The sequence below is a fragment of the Lepus europaeus genome, chromosome 8 (genome assembly GCF_033115175.1).
Source record: "Lepus europaeus isolate LE1 chromosome 8, mLepTim1.pri, whole genome shotgun sequence".
NCBI classification, from domain to species: Eukaryota; Metazoa; Chordata; class Mammalia; order Lagomorpha; family Leporidae; genus Lepus; species Lepus europaeus.
The window spans coordinates 52,383,549-52,405,396 of NC_084834.1; the positions used below are offsets into that span (position 1 = coordinate 52,383,549).

Genomic DNA, 21,848 nt, shown 5'->3' on the forward strand with positions numbered 1-21,848 from the left:
CTCCAATCCCTTTCCAATAGACAACACTACTTAGAATTATCAAATTGTGCTTCCAAGTAAGTCCTTTACTATAGATTCTGTTTAGACTCTGAATTCCCTGGATTACAGCTATTGTTACTAGATTTTAGTCATGTATTTAGGCTTAATTTTCAGAATATCATGGGTAATTTTATTAAGTAAGCATGACATAAATCAAGCATTTAATAAAGTTGCAGCTGTGTAATATTAAAATCAAGGCAATAAAGAGATGGAAGAAAATATATAAATAAAATGTTTTTAAAATTATGCAATAGTTTCACTCTTTCTTCACCTATATTAAGGTAGCATACATCTAATAAAGTGGTAGGACCCTGAATATAACATGATGGATGTGGAGATATGCAGGGATGAACTCTCCAAGCAGGTTCTTTGAGTGTTAACTCAATCATTTGGTCATCTTTAAAACTCAGCATTACTCTTTATTATCCCAATAACTGGAAATAATTGTAATTTAGAAAGTTGCTTAAATCTTGTTTAATGTATTAGATGAGAGCAGAGAAAGAAAAGTCATTGTATATGATGCTATTTTAAAATAAATATGGGTTTGTAAGATATTTGTAAAAGGAGACAGAAAATTGCATCATTTGACAGTAGTAGATTGTTTGTTACCTGTGTTGGTCAGAAAAAAATCAACATTACATGGTAGCTTCTGTCATGTTTTTATGAAGTCAGTAGTTACAGAAGATAAAAAAATTGCCTTTAAAATTAATCATGGGCCAGAGAAAAAAACTAGCCAAAATATTTTAATGTTATTTCCAGATGTTGATTATACCTGTTTGCATAAATGGTCTTCAGAAAGTTTACAGAAAAGGTACATTATGAAAAAACTATCCATGGATATCAAAATGTTTGCATCATAACTATTATATTTTAATTCAATTCCTATGAACTTTTTGAAGTACCCTTGTATTCTAAGATGTATTCCCACAATTAAGTGGCAAAAACATTTCTCTCAGATAAACTTATAATCCCTTCGGTCATTATTAGAAATGTATAATTCATTATAACTTTGCAGATTGCCACTGAGGGAAGATATAAAACTGTACATATTTAGATCTGTTTCTTCATTTAAAAATAATTCAAGAGCACAGATTTTACTTGAGCTAATTTTTCTTTTAATGTATAATTTAATATTCTGTTTATTTTTGTTGGGTGAAATATCTGTCTGTCATAACAATTATGCTTTCAAAGGTCAAAGATAAAGGCACAAAAATATTTTCAGATAGCTTTTTTGCCATTTACTCATGCAAAAATCCTTGAAGGTGCTGAGGATGGGGTGACCATGAAGAGATAGTTAGGAATATGAAAAAAAAAATGAATAAGTTATCAGAAAGTAGTAAGCTCTTTTATTCTATTACAGTATGTGAGATGTTTTTAAACACTGAGAGGAAAAAGGTAGGATTTGCTTTTCTTATAAAGCAAACTATTTATATGATGAACACAATTTCTAAATAAACCTGTGGCATTCATGGTATGAGAGCCATATGGTTATGCTGATATAATTTATAATAATATAGTATAGAGGGCGGTGCCACGGCTCACTAGGCTAATCCTCCACCTGTGGCACCAGCACTCTGGGTTCTAGTCCTGGTTGGGGCACCAGATTCTGTCCCGGTTGCTCCTCTTCTAGTCCAGCTCTCTGCTGTGGCCCGGGAAGGCAGTGGAGGATGGCCCAAGTGGTTGGGCCCTGCACCCTCATGGGAGACCAGGAGGAAGAACCTAGCTCCTGGCTTCAGATCGGCACAGCACGCCTGCCATAGTGGCCACTTGGGGGTGAACCAACGGAAGGAAGACCTTTCTCTCTGTCTATCTCTCTCACTAACTCTGCCTGTCAAAAAAAATAATAATATAGTATAGAAATCTTCACTAATTTGGAGTTATAATTCTACATACACTGTAGGTAATAAAAAAAGCAAACTTTATCATAACATAGTCTCATCTCCTGGACTTCACAGAGGGTAGTATATTGAGGTATAGCATCATAAAGATTAGCCAAAATAGTACTATATTGAAACAAGTACTAAGTATAATTTTCTGTCAGCAACTCAGTTGCAGAAAAGTTCCCCCATTTTGTTTTTAAATTGTTTCTTCAGTTAGGTAAGGGACACACAAGAAAGAAAAGTCGCCAGTTCCAGTAGAGTTCTGACAGGTCCTTGAAAATATGTATTTGTAGGAGATATCAGTGGAATTTCCATGTAGTTGTCATAATCAAAAAGAAAAAAATATATATATTACTTCTAAGGCTGCTGTGTTTCTTAACTAGATTGATTACATAACAAGCTAATGTGTAACTCTATTTGTACCACAATTAATACTTCACTTGCAGGTCTACTTGACTGGATACATAAGCATAATACTGCAAGGTTAGTGTAGGTGAAATGTCTTACCATTCCTGCTCTCCTGGCAATCACAGTGTGAAAATGTCCATCTGACACCTTCTTCATGGTGGTGAGCTTATACGTACCACTGCCCAAATTATAAGAGAAGCGTAGTCTTTCTTCAGCAATTTCAAGGGCCAAAAACTCAGCCCGGTCCCCTGTCTGGTTGTCATAGTTGTAAAGCAGTAATGCATGGCTTTTGATAGTTGAAAATTTGACATAAATATAGTTGTTATTGGGGTCCAAGCTGGGGAATTCCATATATGATAATTCCTCAAATCCATAACTGTTCAACTCACAGTGTTTTCCAAAGACACCTGCAGTTGCAAAAAATGCAAATTGATATATCAAATTCCAAAGATTTATTAAGATATTTTGATTAAAGTAGTTTTAAGTTACAGTAATCAATTGTGATTGAAACAACCTTTTTATTACTTCTTAAAGAATAGTATCTAAACTAACACTGATACAGAGTAAGTTAGTAGTTTTTAAAGCAAATAACTGAGATGCTAAATTGATGGAATTATTTTCCCTTGAAATATGATGAATGATGTAAGTTTGCACTATTTCTAAAAATTAAATCTATACAAGAGAATATGTCTAAGGAAACTCCTTTCCTGGAAACTTTCCAAAATTATTTTGTCAATCTTTTAAATGTTTTACTATGCTGTAACTTTCAACCAAGATACTTCCTTCATAATATATCATTCTTAAAAACAATTTCAATTCAATTGAGAATGGTAAACTCATTTGTTTTGATTAAAAATAAAACAGTCCCTGCACACACAGTTTGCTCAAGGGTCACAAAATTAGGGAAGGGGCTCACTGCTTCCAGGGAAGGAAGTAACTGTCTTTATGTTTTATCTCTTTCTTGTTTTGTACCCTAGCACACTATGATTTATAGCAGGCCATTTTAAAATAAGTTTCTGTTTTTCTGATTTTCAGCATTCCCATTTGTTTGTCCTGGTTCTTTTTCAAACCTGAAAAATAATTTTTATTGATGTTACATTGCTACGCCAACATTCTTTTCCCACAAAGATTACTAGACTGTGGCAAATGATTGGAAAATTAACCCATGCCAATACACCATGATTCTTATTAACTTTCAAAGGCTTCATTCCTTAATTTTGGCTTAATATCTCTTCTAAGTGCATTAAATTTAGAATCAGGGAATTCTTCAGCTGAAAAGAACCAATGCTATTATTTTACAGAGTATTTAAAACTTGCCCAAGGTCACAGAACCATGGAAATCACAGCGAAAATTTGAAACCAGATCTACCTGACTTTCTAGTTGTTTTGACTCTACCACACTTTACGTCCAAATGTTCTCTAAATTAAAAGGTCATAGAAGCTGGTGTAAAAATCTTGTGTCACTTAACTTTTCCTTTTCTGACAAGGTTTAAAATATTCATTATAAATGAATAGGAAAAAATATATAATTTATTATTTTAATTGATTAAAAGTTAAAAAAGGCAAAAGAATTATAGGAATCATATATATAGATATAAATATATATATACATACAAAATCTAATCATTATTAAAATGTTAATGGAAAATATATTATGAAAAAACATATAAGAGTTTCAAATTCAAAATTCCATTTCCCATGAATGAATTCTTGAGGTACTGTCATACATTATAAATAGTATATATTTATTTACCATGTCATAAATTTGTTTATCTCATATTTATATTTTATATATTTATATGTGAATATACATCATATACAAGAAAGGAATAAAACTTTAAGTTAAAAAAGTCAATGATAAAAGCATACAAATTAAGAAGAAATAATACTGAGAAAAAAATTATATTATGTGTTTTCACAGCTCTTCTCATATTAAATGTTGATCTATAAAATTGTACTTAAAATTTGGATATGAAAATATTGAGAAAGTATATCTATCTATCTATATATATACATACTGGAAAGATGTTTTATAATTTTATTCAAATTTATATTGTAATTTCAAACTGGAAAATATTTCTTTAAGGATTTTCTTTTTTAGTAAAGCATTTTATTATAGTTTGTACAGAAAAGTAGATTTTTTTCTGTGAAGTATAATAATATTTAATGAGGTTTTTAAATATGCCTTCCAAATTGGATATCATGAAATAATCTAGATAAAGTTACTCTAAAAAGTTACACATACATTATACCTTAAAAGAGTAATTTTATATATATATTAATAACCATAATATATTAGTACATAGTACACATATACAAAATACATTTAAATATTCACATACCATCCCTTCTAGGAGTAATTTTAATGTATAGACTATTGTGGACATATACACATATTTCATGTATGTACAAAATCTATAAAATATACTATACTATACTATAATATTATAATATAACAACAAAACCACTCTAAGAAGTTATCATTATGCAGCCTGGGCTAGCATTTAAAACACTGAATCCCTTTGTGCTTTTCCTAATAAATAATCTAACAGAAAACAGAATCTAAAATTTTTAAAAGCCAAACAGAAAATCTTTTACTGATGAGAAGGTAAACAGTACACAATATTTCCCAGCTTCATAATTATAATTAAAATGCTAATTGCTATAGGATATCAGTGCTTCTACTTTGTCTTCTTGTTTGAGGTACTGCATATGACACCTTTATTACACATTTCATTCACATTCAAAAAATACTTTTTTTCTTTTAATTCAATCTCTGTAGTCATAAATCTTGTTTGAGGTCTCAAGTTTTTCACCTTTTTTTTAGAGGTACTTATATTGTCAGCTGATAACGTCTGTTGAAATAATGACATTTGGTTTTGCCACTGGAAGAGAGAGGGGGAGTAATTTGCACGGTCAGGTACATGCTATCTGTGGCTCTCTGGATTTTCCTTGTGCCATCCTCCTTTCCCTGGGCATCTCTGTCAGGGGGATCCATTCATTTTTAAATCCATTCATTTTTAATTGAAATGTTAGGGGATATCTAAAAATGTAAACACCTCTGTTCATTCACTAGGAAATCATATTCCACCTTCCCCTCCACTTTCTTTATTTTTCATTCCAAAACACAAGCTGAACCATGAAGTCTAACTGTAGCTATCCGTAGAAAGCAGCACCATTTCAAGAGACCACTGAAACAAAGGAAAAGCTCCTGATCTAAACGGATGGTTACTTTGCCCTTAAAATTAGCACTCCAAAAAAAATCATGGTAAACGCATAGTATGAAAAACATTATGCATGGATTATTTTTTTTAAAAAGTACTAGAATAAACATGCCTTTTAGTTGAATTTTTCCACGAGATTTTTGAAGTTCCCTCTACCTTTCACCGCTTCATGGGCATTGTTAGGAATCGCTAAGGACTTTTAACAAGGAGGGATGCTGTGAATATCAAGTTGGACTAAGCATTTTATGTGTTGCAGTCACTATACCATCTTGAATTAGTTTTTATTCAACTCCATTTTTTGACTTTGGGCAAATCACTCCATTTCTAGATTTGAGAACCATTGGTAAAATAAATGGCTCAAAATTAACGTTTTTATATTGATTCTCTTTATAATCCTATTGATGCTATGCTTACAAAAGCTAAACAGAGTCATGGAACTGCTTGAAAATGAGAAATAAACAACATTTGTTACATTTTACTAGTTACTAGGAACTTCAGATTTATTTTAAAATTCTATTCTGAACTAGTAATTGAAGTTCAATTTTTGGCTCCATCAAACATAGTAACGCAACCACAGAAAACTTTTTCTATCTTGTTTAGGGAAAGGCCAAAAGGCCAGATGACTGAAAGATGGGTTCCACGTTGTTGGATGAAGTAGCCTTTAAATAAATGGAATGATCACAGACTTATGAAACAAACAATGGTAATATAAAAGCTTCCTCCAAAGCTGTTTTCATTGTCCTTGGCTGGTTCAGTGCCAGGTAGTATTTGGCTGAGAGCTCGAAGGTATCCTTAGTTCATTCACACAGATGAATAAATATGTTTGTGTACAAATGGTTTTTTTTAACTGCTTCTTCCTTTAAAGAACACATTACTGCAAATGTATTAGTTTTATAGCATTATTAATAAAATTTCTATCATGAAAACTGCATTTCTAGTTACTAAACCTTTTTAGAAGTTATTGAATTAATTTAACAAAAAACAAAACAAGAACTATTTCAACTATTTTTACACATTTGAAATATGCAGTGAAATGAAAGAGTGCTAAAAATAAGGCATTTATAAAGATTTAAGGGAGAATCCTGGGGAGACACTTGGATTAATTATCTCGTTGATAATTTTTTTCTGGTAATGATTTAAAAACAAGAATAATCAATAAGATTTCCACAATTAAAGTTTAAAGGGTTATACCTTTAATGTTTTATTTTATTAAAACCTACTATGTAAAACAATGTTTTTGCAAGCACTGGTGGCCATAATAAAACAAAATTGCTAAACAGTATGCCAAAGAATTCATGGAAAATGTGCATGTTTTTATTTCTTTCAGAATCAGAGAGATATACAGACAGAAACAGAGAAGCCTGTGCCACTAGAAGGTTCACTTCTCAGCAGCTTGCACCTGGGTGGCAGAAACAATTGTCAGGCCATTGCTGCTGCCCCCTGGGGTATACATCATTAGCAGAAAAGCAGGGGTCAGGATCCAGAGCTAGTTACCAAACCCAGGCACTGCAATGTGGGATGTGGGTCTCCTAACTGGGATTAACTGCTGGGCCAAATGCCCATCACTATATTATCTTTATTTCCATCTTATCTTTGACTTTTTGAAATCCCATTGTAGAATGCATTTTATGTCAATAACAAAGGTGTACTCACCAAATGGACAATGGCAGTAATATGAATCCACACCACTTTGGCAGGAACCACCATTAAAGCAGGGGTTGCATTCACAGTAATTAACTGAAGATTCACACATTTTCCCTAGGATAGATTAAATTCATTTAAAAAGTCTTACTCATAAATACAGTGACATCATTACAGTATAACCATATGTAAAATCCATTCTGAGGGCTCATATCCTAAAAACAAATATCAGAAGATTTTATGTGAGAAAAAGGCATTGGAATTCTATCTCAGAGTTCAAAATCTTACTATGATGTCCTATTATAAACATAAGCATATAATGTGTACAGAAGAATTTACATAATTATCCTGGGAAAAAAAAACACTATTTTTAGGAAAATGACACAATAAGCCCATTAAGATTATTTCACTGAATGTTTTTTCTTTATCAATGCCCCTTCATCTTCTACATCTTATAGCCAGAGTGTGGAAACTTTCACAGGGTTCTTTTCATTGTAAATATTGCCCGACTTAGATTTTTGAAAGGTAGAACTCATCTTAGTTAGCTTGTCAAACTACAATCATTCCGCTTTCCAGAAATAGCTGTTAACTTGCAATTACTTTTCTAAAGCAGAATAAGGAATAAGAAAACACAACAAAGACTTTTTAAAAATTTTGTTAATATTTTTCTAGGCTACTGACTGCACCAACTGTGTCTTTTTTTCTGAAACTACCCCCGAACAACACATTTTCCAGCTTATGAAGTTTTTTTTTTTTTTTTCATAAATCTTCTTGTTAAATTAAATCAACCAATACTGACTGAGTGCACATTATAAGCAGGGCATAATAATGGATGGGGATAGGTGGTGAGGAGAGCACAGAGGTGTCTTTTTCTTATAGAATTTCTGTTAGCTCAAACTTTTCTTTTTAAGATGTATGCTATTTATTTTAAAGGCAAAGTGACAGAAAAAGCAGGAGAGAGAGACAGAGAGAAGGAGAGAGAGAGAAGAGAAATCTTCCATCCACTGGTTCACTCCAAGATGGCTGCATAGCCAGGACAGGGCCAGGAGAAACCCAGGAATCAGAACCTCCATCCAGGTCTCCAATGTGGATAGCAGAGGCCCAAGTACACTGGCCATCTTTTGCTGCTTTCCCAGGCACATTAGCAGCGAGCAGGTTTGTAAGCAGAGCAGTCAGGACTCTAACCAGCTCTTGGCTATGGGATACTGGCATTGTTGCAGGTGGTAGCTTAACCTGCTGCACCACAACACTGGCCCTCAGGCAACTATCTATATTAGGAGAGCGCTTCCATTTCACTGGGAAGAATTAATTCATGTAAAAGAAACACTTAAATTTTGTAGCTGAAAGCAAATAAACCCTTATAATCTAACATTTGCTTGAGAGATTATAAAACTATGATACTGACAAGTTTAGGTCTTCTATTTCCATATTCAGGTTTGGCAAAGCATTGATTGAATGGTCGATCACTCGGTACACAAAACTTAAGGTCTGAGTCACACCTTTTTTGTTTGTTTGTTTGTTTGTTTTTGACAGGCAGAGTTAGACAGTGTGAGAGAAAGAGAGAGAGAGAGAGAGAAAGGTCTTCCCTCTGCTGATTCGTCCCCCAAATTGCTGCCATGGCCGGCAGGCTACACTGATCTGAAGCCAGGAGCCAGGTGCTTCTTCCCAGTCTCCCATGCAGTTGCAGGGCCCAAGCACTTGGGCCATCCTCCACTGCCCTCCTGGGCCACAGCAGAGAGCTGGACTGGAAGAGGAGCAACCGGGACAGAACCGGTGCCCCAACCAGGACTAGTACCCCGAGCACCGGCGCTGCAGGCGGAGGATTAGCCTAGTGAGCTACGGCGCTGGCACTTGTTTTGTTTTTGATATAAACTTAAATATGTTCTAATATTATTTTGCCACAATTTTAAATTATTGCAATAATTAGACATATTTGTTAAAACAATTTTCCAAATTCTCCCAAGCAGTGAGAAGTGATAGACTTTTTAATTTCCATTCACTGATAGGAGGGTATCAATTAATGTAGAACTAGTTTCCATAAAGCTATTTTCTACTTTCCAACATGACTACACTAATGCAGTTTTAAGTATGTCATGAAAATGCATACATTTCAAATGCACAGCTAGACAATGTTGAGCCTAGAAATTCCATTTCATCATAATAACTTTGCCTAAAACATAGTCAAAGATTTTGTTTAGCATACATTTGTTCTGTGGCTTGCTCATTCAGCCACAATTGTTCTGCTCTGAAAGTACAAGTGTGAGTCAGAGCTCATGACACTGCTAACTAAGCCCATTTCTGTACATCACAGATCATACACACAACACTTTTTTCCTGTATAAATAAAATTGGGAACCACCTTACAAGGCAAAAACATTGAACTAATGATTTCAGAATATCTTTTAGTAAGGGGAAAATGTGGAAATAAACAAGCTACTAATCTAGAAACACAGCAATCAAGTTTTATCTATTAAGTATTTGATATAAGCTTGTGCCTTTCACACCACAGTAATGCTGTTTCATAGAACTCCTTCCTATGTTGTTTTCTAACTGGATACTTGACAAATCATTATAGAAATGTGATTTTTTTCCTAATACAGTGCCAGTATTTCCCAATAGAGAATAAGTAGGACCTATTGGCTATATTCTTTATTATTTATTCATCATCAGAAAGTCACATTTCATTTCTCAATTTCTTTCACTTTACAACCATACCTAATGTTCACATGTCTAGCTTTACTTTCTTTTTCTGAGAAATTTCTTTTGTGTGTTGTTAAAAGTCATACATATCAAATACAAAGATTCGTATTCTTTTGAAGTATGAGCAAAACACCATTATGTCACAAAAACATTAGTAAATGTCAAAACTGTGCAGTTCATTTCTTGAAGATGAGAAATGGTAAACTTTAAGGAGAATCTCTCATATATACTTGGTCAAATACTTGGACAGTTTTGGTCCCTGAATAAAATATGTAAAACAATAGAAACACAAAAATTATTTATCCTATAAAGCTCAACCACATATTTTTTTTTTTAATTTTTGACAGGCAGAGTGGACAGTGAGAGAGAGACAGAGAGAAAGGTCTTCCTTTTTGCCGTTGGTTCACCCTCCAATGGCCACCGCGGTAGGCACGCTGTGGCCGGCGCACCGCGCTGATCCGATGGCAGGAGCCAGGTGCTTCTCCTGGTCTCCCATGGGGTGCAGGGCCCAAGGACTTGGGCCATCCTCCACTGCACTCCCTGGCCACAGCAGAGAGCTGGCCTGGAAGAGGGGCAACCGGGACAGGATCGGTGCCCCGACCGGGACTAGAACCCGGTGTGCCGGTGCCGCAAGGCGGAGGATTAGCCTAGTGAGCCGTGGCGCCAGCTCAACCACATATTTTTTAACCCTCTTTAGAAACAGTATGGTTTACAATCTTGGTTTAAAATGACAGCAAAATAAAATTAGGGATCAGTCTTTCTGTGTAACATTTATATTGCTATTTACTGCCTACAAAATGATATTTTAACAGAGATGCCAGAGTTTAATTTAAATATAAACTGCATGCAGTTAGTCCAAAATGAGGAGTGGAAAAACACCCTGTAGTAAATAAGACTCATCTACACATCAAAACATACAATACCTAAGGAAATGACAGAAGTTACAAATTTTGAACATGGCTTTGAAAATGAATTTCTCAAACTCAATAGAATTTGATTCTTGAGTATATAACAATACAAGTAAAAACTGGTATGAAAAAACAAATTGAGAATTTCATTTGCCATTTTGATTTAAAAGTTTTATTTTCTTACCATTTAATTCATAATTTTGAAAAACATAAAATGACTTTGCCAGGTACCTCAGAAGGGAATTTCTCACTGAGTTTGGGAAAAAATACTGTTTTTTTTGTTTGTTTGTTTTAAAGCATATAAATCATTTACTATTTAAAAATTTAGTTGGAGTTCTCTATTTCATGAATATATATTTCTTTTTTAAGCCATGAGGTTTCCATACTAGATATTAGATTCAAAGACACAGTTTGAAAACAATATTTAAATTATTAAAAATTTTCCTCTTTTTGTGAGAGAAGGGTCTCATAATTTTACCTAGAATCAAAAGAAAGCCTCTGAATGCTTATTTCTCAGGTTTGGAGAGTTTATGTCCTATTACCCAATTAAAAATCAACACAATTTTTTGTTGTTCTGTCTACCTAAATTGTACTGTTAATGGCGTAATCCGTATCACAACATGCAGCAGTTTTGAATTACTCCAACATGCTTCTGGTAAAACAAGCTGTTGTGCTGCAGCATTGAGAAACAAATCCTGGCCATTAATTTAATTAATACTGCAAGTCATTTAACAATACTTGTCAATGTCTTGAGGCTTAGCACTCTACTGATTGGACTTGCATACAAGAAAGCACTCATGCCTCTTGAACTCAAGGAGTCTTTGCTATAAAGACATGTTTACTTTCATAGCAACTCTTTACAAGAATAAACAGATCTCATTGCTTTGACATCCATCAGTTGTGTTAACATACATTATTTAGCACAGATAGGAGATGTGATTCAGAAAACAAATTCTTAGCACACATAGAAAGTGAGTTGCTCAAGATGACCGAAGATGCACAAAATGACGTCAATGTGTCCACAGATTTTCCAAGAATGTAGTTTAAAGTTACAGGAGAAAGTAGGTTATATCTTCATGTTCAGAGCAGACTATGAGATGACATTTTGAAAATAAACTGAACACTTTGTGGTTACACATGGTCTTTTCAACGACAATGTATGTTCAATTTCACACGTCTAGGAATAGTTTAATGATGGATATGTAGAGCAAAGTTAAATTGTCAGCTGTTAATTTGATCACCATATGAAGATGGGATGATTTTTATATTCTGTAATTTCTGAAGCCTCCTCACTTAATATCTTAGATATGTATACGTATATAGATTTACACTATTATAGTATTGTTTTTGCATCTCATTTATACACAGAGTAGAACAGGGTCAACTATTTCATACTTAAATGGACTATTTTATATATAAATATGTATATAATAAATACATGCTATTCATTATAAATATTTATGCTGATATGCTTATTCATTGTTTTAGCAAATAAAATTTGGTTTGGGCACATTTCATAAATATTTCTCATTATTGCAAACGGCACTGTGAATATAGCCTATCTAAATACCCTGCCAAAAGCATTATGTTTTTTTTTTAAGATCCTAAGAATACAAGTCTGGTATGACTCATAGCTACTTTACAACTACTGTGGCTTCATGACTTTTTATAATTGTGTGATGCAGCTCTATTACTACCAATACACTGCCAATTCTAATTAGCATGGTCATTTATCAAATGTTGGACACTGTGCTAGGTGTTTTACAAGCATTAATATTTACTCAGTATAACAACTCTAATAATTATTCCCATTTTGTAGATAACCTAATTGAGAGTCAGTAAGGTTAGCTGACTTCACAGAAGCAACTATCAAATTTCTTAATCTTATACCTGCATGCAGTCCCTTTTCAATTGTATTTCAAGGAGTTTATTTCAAGACAAAGTCTGTATGTTTTGCCTCAACTTTTCAAACTTGCTTCATATCCTCATCATCAAGAAACTCAATTCCTAATATAGAAAACGTAACTCTTCACCTGTTGGGCTCTACTAAAAATATGGCATCCAAATACATTTATTTTAAAACTTCTCTAGCAATATAATTCTGTAAAGCATCTACAAAAATGTGATAAAACCCTTTCTTGGTTCTATCTATTTCAACAGTACCTTAAATACTTATAGGCATTACAGAGAAACCTGATATAATATGTATGTTCTAAAAATGTGCAGTGTGATTATTATAGGAAAGAACTGTATTCTCCTCAGACTCACCACAGCATGGCATTTGATTACTAATACCTAGATAGGTGAAAGGTAGGTGGGTGGTAGATAGGTAGAGAGATACACATAAGATATAGAAATAGATTGAGATAAATATGTACCTGGACATCACGACCTGTTAGGGCGTAAGAGCTAACTAGATAAATTTGCTATTATACGCTTAATGATGCTTCTAAAATGTGAAGGTGAATTGTATTTCAGTTTTATTCTGATTTACCTGCTTTCTCCTTGCTATAAGAAATAATAAGGAATTTGAACCTTAAAATATGAATTTTGCTGTATTCTTATCACTCTGTGGGTTACATTTAAGTAATAATGAGGTTCATGACTTTAAAACATTCTAAAAACGATGATGAAATAGAAGAAACAACAATTACTAACAATTATGTAGGACAAAAAGGAATAGGTCTTATGTTTTGTGTATACCATATTCTTCAAACTTTGAGACTCTCCTTTAAAAAGATATTAATCTTTTTTGTTCTTGTTCAGAGGCATGAAGTAGAAGGACTAACAGTCTATGCTCTGGACTGACTCAGAGCTTTGAGCTCTGGAATTGACAGTGTAGGGTTGAGTCATGACACTAAAACAAATTAACTGGATTGCCCTAGAAAGCTAATTTAACTTCTTTCTACTTCAACTTTCTTGCCTGAAAGAAATGGAAAATATTCCGATTTTACAGGTTTTCTTATGAGAAGCAAATAAGAGAAATACATATAAAAAGCTTAGAAAGTGTCTAAACAATAGTAAATTTTTTAAAACATTTGTTCTAATTATGCCCATTTTATGAAAAAAATGTTTAATAAGTGAAAATTTCAATACTTTCTACTACACGAGGCATGGCTAACGTCTGAGTAAAGAACCAAAACATTATCATACCTGTGTATCCAGTTTTACAGACACAGTTGAAGCCTCCTGGAAAATTCTGGCAGACGGCACCATTCTTGCAAGGACTAGGCAGGCATTCATTGACATCTCTTTCACAGGCTCTTCCCGTGAAGCCTTCTGGGCAACTACATGAAAATCCTCCCACTAAATTGTGACAGGTCCCACCATTGTGACAAGGTGATGGAAGACACTCATCTATGTCTGTTTCACACCAGCTACCCGCATACCCTGGCAGACACTTGCATAAGAAAGGCTGCAGAGGTTCATTGGCCATGATGATAACTGGTAGACTCTCATGACTTTTAAGCGCAGAGCTCACAGCCAGTCTTCGTATACAGCTCCCTCCATTCTGACAGGGGCCATGAATGCATGAGTCGTGATCCACAGATTCTACCTTTACTCCACTCTGCCGAAGCAGGATCTCTTTGATGCTTTCAAAGAAGGTGGCTACACCACTGGGATTCACATACTGATTATTATTTCGCTTCACAGCGGCCAAAAGAAATGTTCTATTGCTTTCTTCATATGCACCATAGAGCTGCACAGCAGTGCCCAGGCCTGTGAGCTGTGAACTGGCAATGCGTAAGAAATGAAGGTAGTGGTTAGTCAAGAAGTCCTTCACTGTCGGTACAGCAACACGAAGTAAGATGCTGTTGTCCACTGTGGCGTTGGAAAAGCCAGCAAAGAAGACTCGGATGTTGCTTGTCACTGTGCTGTGCACGCCATCATTGCTCAGGACAGTCAGATCAAAAATGCCATCTGTGGATCTCGGCTGGGAATTCAGATCACAAGTGCCCCCTGGAATACTGAACAGGCTTGTAACTCCAGAAGTAAGGGAGCAGTGGAAGCTGTCTAACACATCTGGATCCTGTGGCTTCACAGAGCCCAAAATCCCACCAGGAAACAAGTTGCCATAGTAATTAACAAATATCTCCACTGTGCGAGACTGTGAAGGATTGTCATTTTGGTCTATTACTGTGATGTGCACAGTTCCTGTGGAAGACATCTGGGGAACACCAGAATCCCTAGTAACCACAGACAGATAGAAGTCTGAAATCTGCTCTCTGTCAATCTCTCGGGTCGTGCTCAGAACTCCGGCAGTATTCAGACTGAAATAATTAGTGGCAGGACCCGTGCTCAGCAGATAATAGGTAAAGGGGCCTTGATTAGGAGGCAGATCAGGGTCATTGGACTGCAGGGTCATCACTAGTGTTCCTGGGCGTTTGTTTTCCATCACTTCACCTTCACTTATGGTCAACATGGGCCCATTATCATTGATGTCCTCCAGCGTGACTAACAAGGAGGCACTTCCCGTAGCTGAGGGGGTCCCTGAATCAACAGCCAGAACTGTTAGATTGTAGACGGGTAGGGTCTCTCGATCTAACTCTGCAGTAACAGTGATCTGTCCTGTCTGTGGATTTACGGAGAAAGCACCATTTTCATTCCCTGATCCAATGAAGTAAGAAAACCTGCTCCAGCTGGGGATGGAGTCTGAGTCGAAGGCACTGACAAAGGTCACGTGAGTTCCTATGGGGACCCCTTCGCTGATTTGAACACTGTAGATGCTTAAGCTAAAAACAGGTGGGTCATTGGCATCTAGCACTGTGATATTTACAGTGACCTCATCAATATCTGCACCCCTAATGCTTCCAAAATTCTTGGCCAACACCTTCAAAGAAACCCTTTCTTCTTTTTCTCGATCAAGAAGTCCAGAAACATAAATTTGTCCAGTCTTCTTATTGATCTGGAAACCCTTCTTTCGACTATCACCAAAAATCAAATAGTGTACCTCCCCATCAGCGCCCAAGTCACGGTCGCTGGCAAACACTTCTCCAACAATAGTACCTTTAGGAGCTGCTTCTGAGATTTCAAAATAATAGAGTTTGGAGACAAAACGAGGCACATATTCATTTGTCCCTTTTAATTGTATGTTAACCGTAGCAAAGCTACACCTTTCTTCATCAGGGACATTGAAGGCTTTCACAGTAAGATGGTAGCTCTGCTTGGTTTCAAAATCCAGGAAACCTTGAGTTGTGACGACTCCTGTGTTAGGGTCGATGACAAAGAGGTCGCTGTCGGATGTCTGTACAGTATATGCAATCACAGCATTTGTTCCAGAGTCAGCATCTGTTGCATTTAGGTGGATGACTGTTGTCCCGCTAGGGGCGTTTTCCAAAACGGTGGGGAAATAGTCTTCAGGGATGAATATTGGAGAATTGTCATTCACATCAATGACGTTGATGGTCACGCTGCAGTAACCAGTTCTTGCAACCCATCCGCCGTCTGTAGCACTGACAATCATTTCATGCTTCTGGCATAGTTCAAAATCAAGAGCTTTGGCTAATGTCAGTACACCTGTGGAGGAGTTGATTGCAAAAATGCCTCCTTCATTTCCTGAAGAAATGCTGTACCTAATCAAGCCATTCATTGCCGCGTCTCTATCTCTTGCAGAAACAGTTCTGACAATGGCCCCAATACTCTGGCTCTCTGGTATGGTTGCACTCAAGTGGTTTTGGGAGAATTCAGGTGTATGATAGTTTTCCTCCGTGACAGTTATTTGAACAGTTGCTTGGGAAGAAAGAGGAGGGTTTCCTTTATCTTTTGCAGTGATTGTGATTAAAAAGTTTTGATTCAAGTCAGAGATCAGGGAAGATGCTACTGAAATCCACCCTGTGTTATTGTCCAACTTAAATTTTCCTAAGTGATTTTCATTAGACATGAAATACTCCACTTCAGAATTCAATCCAAAATCTTTATCATCTACTGCAGTCACTTTGATTAACTTTGTACCAACTTTAACATTTTTCGTGACTGGAGTGAAATACTGAGTTTGCAGAAACTGAGGTGCGTTGTCATTACTGTCCACCGTGTTGATGGTAACTGTTGTCTCACTGAGTAAGGAAGGTTGCCCTCGATCTGAGGATGTCACTATAAAACTATGCCTGTTGATGTTCACATTACTGAAGCCACTGACATTTTGGTATTTTAAGACCTGTTTATTGAAAATCTCTCCAGTGGTGGCATTAATCCTAAAATACTCTGACTGAGATTTTATAAAATAAAACACTTGTCCATTAGATCCCTCATCAGGATCTGTTGCAGAGACCTGAGTTACTTTGGAGCCAATCTCAGTCAGTTCAGGGCAATCTAAATAATAGGAGGGCCTACTAAATCTTGGAGCATTGTCATTGACATCTGTCACAAAAATTGTGACATCTGTGCTCACAGTCCACCCAGAGTCATGGGCAGAAACTCGGATTCGGTAACGATCTGTGTCTTCTCTATTTAAAGGTCTACTAATAATGATATCGCCTGTGCTAGGATTAATCGTAAATGGAAGACTCGTGTCCATTATGGAATATCTACTAATTGCATTTACACCAATGTCTTCATCAGAAGTTGTGACACGAGTCACAGTGTATCCTAAGGGGGAATTCTCAGGAACATGGGCACTAAATATTTGAGAAAACCTAGGGGCATTATCATTTTCATCTAAAATGTTAATGATGACCTTTACTGAGGCACTCTGAGAAGGGGACCCTTTGTCTGAAGATTTTATGGTGAGCACATAATGAGATACTTTTTCTCTGTCTAGAGGTCGAATACTTCTAATTTCACCAGTAGCGTGATTGATACTAAAACTGTTTTCTTCATTGCCATTAACAATCTCATAATCTAACTGTCCATTGGGTCCACTATCCTTGTCCACAGCTGATACAGTAAGGATTTTTCGAGGAGAAAGGTTTTCCAATATTTCAGATACAAATGGATCTTCCTTAAAAACTGGGGCATTATCATTGACATCCAATACTGTTATGTCCAGTTTCTCATAGGAGGAGAAGGGAGGGAAACCTCCATCTCTGGCCTCTATCCAGATGACATATTTTTGTAACTGTTCAAAATCCAGGGATTGACTGATGGACACTTGCCCCGTTAATTGATCAATCTGGAAAGTATTGCCGAGATTTCCACTTGCAATGTAGTAGGACAACGGGTCTCCTCTCAGAGAGGATCCCGTAACAGTGGTGACAAGAGTGCCTACCGGTTGGCTTTCAGGAAACATGAATGTTTGTTCTTTGGCTCTGACTTTCGGGAAATCTGCCTTGTTCACAAATCTAACAGTCACTGTTGTAGAATCTGTCTTTGGAAAGGAGCCACCATCTTTCACATGTACGGAAAATGTCACTTCTGAAGCTCCATTTAGTGGTCCAGCTGCCATAATAGCTCCCCTCAGTGGATCAATATGAAATTTTTCGGAGTTTCTACCCGAAAGGGAATAATGCAGCTCAGAATTGGTTCCAATATCAGCATCTGTGACTGTAACCGCAAAGACAAAGGAACCTATAAAAGAAGGAGTGTGCAGTTATAATCACACGGGATCCAGTTAAAACATTTGGTAGTATATTAAGGCATATAAAACACTACATTGCTGCCACACATGACTTTATTTTCTCATAATTACTGAAGAGAACAGTATCTCCTATATTTTCTCTAAAGTTTCCAACTTAAATCTGCTTACTGACAATCTTCAGAGACTGGCTTGCCATTTTCTAGCTAAAACCCACACAGTCTGCTGGATTTAATATTTTCTGGTATGCCTTTGAGAGAAGCATAGTGAAGGGAACTGGCTAATCATTCAGAATCATAGTTCCTAGGAGAAAAATCTGCACATAATACAACATTCCAAGAAACATGAAATATGTGAGATCTGCAAGGAGGTATACTTCTAAACAATGAACAAAGGTTACTGTTTTACTGTGTTATAAAATACCTTTCAATTACTGTATAGAATCACATCAACAAAATTATGTTCAAAAATACTGCTGATTACTTATATCTACAATTTCATAGCACACTTCCTTTATTATCACATGTAAATGATGTATGTACCTATAAACATGCAGAAATAAATGTAGATAATCATAAAGTAGTAACAAATAAGAACTGAGGGAAATGAACTCAATTTGGATTCCAAAAATTAGTGCTTGAAATGAGTGCCAATGGAACAGATTGTAGGAGAAATATGCAGAAAAAGTGCCATAAGGACACATTTTCAGTATACTCATTCAGAAACTCTTCCCAAACATGCACCCTTACTCCTATGGAAGAGAATGTGATGAAAGTGAAAAGTCTTTTATTTTCAAATGGCAATGATTCTGATTAATTCTAATAAGTCTAATGAGGAAAAGATGCTTAAGCACATCTCATTTTGCACAAGAGATGCTGTACTGCACCACTTCACACTGGATGCAATTAGAATCACACCCGTCAGCCCATTTCAGCTAAAAATCTTCAGCAAGGATTGATGACTTTGATATTTACATTTCTTTTTGATAAAATGTTAGTGTGTACATTCAGGGATTTTATGCCCTTAATTGGTATCAATGAGACATTCTCAGGTTACCAGCAGATCACAGATTTCTGAGAATAGAAATACCAGGCCCACTTATTCCTTTCTTCTAATTAAAAATATTTTCAATCAAGGAAGATTAAATTAATTATGAGCCACATTTGTGTGTGTTTTCTGTTTGAATATTCATCTAAAAATTACAAATCACAGAAGATCAGAACAGTCCCCAGAGGACTATGCTATTTTCTGCAAATAAGCTAATGATATCAATCCAATCAAAGAAGCTAATGATATCAATCAATGATGAATTTAAAGGAGATGCAGAAAGATAAATGCATATTGTCATTCTGAAAGGGGACCATAAATAGCTCCATAAGCTTATTAATAGAATTCATCCACCAAAACTAGCATAAAATAAACATTAATTAGAATTATTCATTAATAAAATAATTTTGGAAATCTACTGGTGAAGGATTAAACACTCATTTTCTATCAACAAATATATTTTAATCCCTTTGCCTCATAGATAATGTTTCAGGTATTGGGATATGGCACAAAAAATAGAGAAAATATCCCTTCTCTCAGGGAAATTACATACCAATTATACCACAGAGGAGAGATTTCTTTAACTATGAAGAGATACGTATTTCAAGTATGTGCAATATATAATAACAGTAAGAATTTTAATAGGAAAGATGTAACAGTTATGAAATTAAATACACAACTGACTAGGAATAGAGTCAAGATTCAAAGTTCTTTCAATTTCATTAGCAAAACAATCTGAATTTTATAGGACTTGCAAAGTTTTGCTAGATCAGAGATTTTTTTTAAAAAAATGCATAATATATAGAAAGAAAGCTTCTGATATACAGTGTTTATATATCCATAGACTTCAGAGTTGGTTCGATTACCTGGAAGAGTTGGAGATGGGATGTGTGTGACATATGGGTGATGTTGAAATCTGGGTGGATTGTCATTGACATCAGTCACAGTGACGAGCACACTGGTGGAACTGGAAAGAGGCTCTGGGGATCCGGCATCACTGGAGACCACCACTAAAGTATAATTATCTTTTGTCTCCCTGTCAAGCAGTGCACTGGTGATGATTTGTCCCGTGGACGGGTTGATGGTAAATTGAGAGTTTCCACCAATGATGCTATAACTAAAGCAGAGAACAGAGATAGATATATTTTTTTTTCAGTTTTAGTACTGTGGCATTTATTTACTAAGGCTGAAATGTAAAAAAGAACATGGCAAATAAGTCTGCATAACAATGAAAGAATGGCTAGAAGATAAGTATTTTGAAAATGTTGGAACCATTCCACTAACAATCTTCATTGCGAGGTACCTGGTGGCCTCTAGAAAGTCTCCAGAAGTACTTTTAGACTCTCAAGTCAGGTAACTCCCCTAAATAAACCCAGCAGACTATTGTGACTTAAATAAATGAACCTGAAAGAATAAATGAGGGCCTTGCTCTAACAGTGTGGTTAGCAGTCAGCATCACAAATGATTGACTTTTAACTGAAGCTAGAATTATTTTGCTCTTGTATACTATAAAAAACCAGAAAAGATCAGTTGAAAATTTTCTTTATTCTCTAAAGATAAAACACTGTATTTGACATAAATGGGCTATCCAGAACAACTCACGAACTGATTATTTACACTGGGGCATTCCTAGTTACTAATTCTCTCGTTTGTCATTCCTCATATGGTTATGTTACTTTTTGTCAAGGGACGTATGACATCTTCATGGATATTTTGATGCTAACCAGACTGGTTAGCAGGCAAGAGTTTCCACTGAGAATAGCTTCTCTCTTCTTTCAGAAGAGTAAACCTATCTATCTGTATAAATCCCTGATTTTCTATCTGAGCTAAAGTCCCAGAAATCATTTTGGAAAGAAATATTTCAGCTTGAATGTTCAGAAAATGGCTGGGTCCAAAAAGTTGAATGGTAGTAAGTGACAGACATCTTTAAAAGCTTTCATCATTATCCCCCCCAAAAGATACACCCTGTTGGAGTTAACTACTCTTCTATAGTTTGGTTGGTGTCTATGTAAACATAGCAACAGGATGTGTCTAATATAAACTGCAAGGAAAAGAATACTACACTGCAGCCAATGGGCTGTGCATTCTTCCTGTTACATTACCAGCTTAAACATTTCAGCAATTTCATCCTACTAAACAATAAACCGTTAAGCAGGCGATCTTTTAAATAATTATCTCACTTATTTGAAGGACAGAGTTAAAGAGAGAGAAAGAGGGAGAGACAGAGAGGGAGAGAGAGGTCTTCCATCTGCTGGTTCACTCCTCAAATGGTTGCAATGCTTTCTTTTTTTTTTTTTTAACTTTTATTTAATGAATATAAATTTCCAGTGTACAGCTTATGGATTACAATGGCTTCCCCCTCCCATAACTTCCCTCCCACCCGCAACCCTCCCCTCTCCCGCTCCCTCTCCCCTTCCATTTGCATCAAGATTCATTTTCAATTCTCTTTATATACAGAAGATCAATTTAGAATAAAGATTTCAACAGTTTG

General features: G+C 35.7%; 1 protein-coding gene across 1 annotated transcript in view; it reads right to left on the minus strand.

Moving 5' to 3' along the window:
• The window catches only part of FAT4 (FAT atypical cadherin 4), a 176,640-nt gene that overhangs the window by 21,348 nt on the left and 133,444 nt on the right, over positions 1-21,848 (minus strand). Inside the window, exons 8-11 of the mRNA XM_062199659.1 lie at positions 20,224-20,474; positions 13,954-18,303; positions 7,205-7,309; positions 2,427-2,734 (exon numbers count right to left, since the gene is read on the minus strand). Coding sequence (XP_062055643.1) covers positions 2,427-2,734; positions 7,205-7,309; positions 13,954-18,303; positions 20,224-20,474 — 5,014 coding nt within the window. The remainder of the gene's footprint in view (positions 1-2,426; positions 2,735-7,204; positions 7,310-13,953; positions 18,304-20,223; positions 20,475-21,848) is intronic.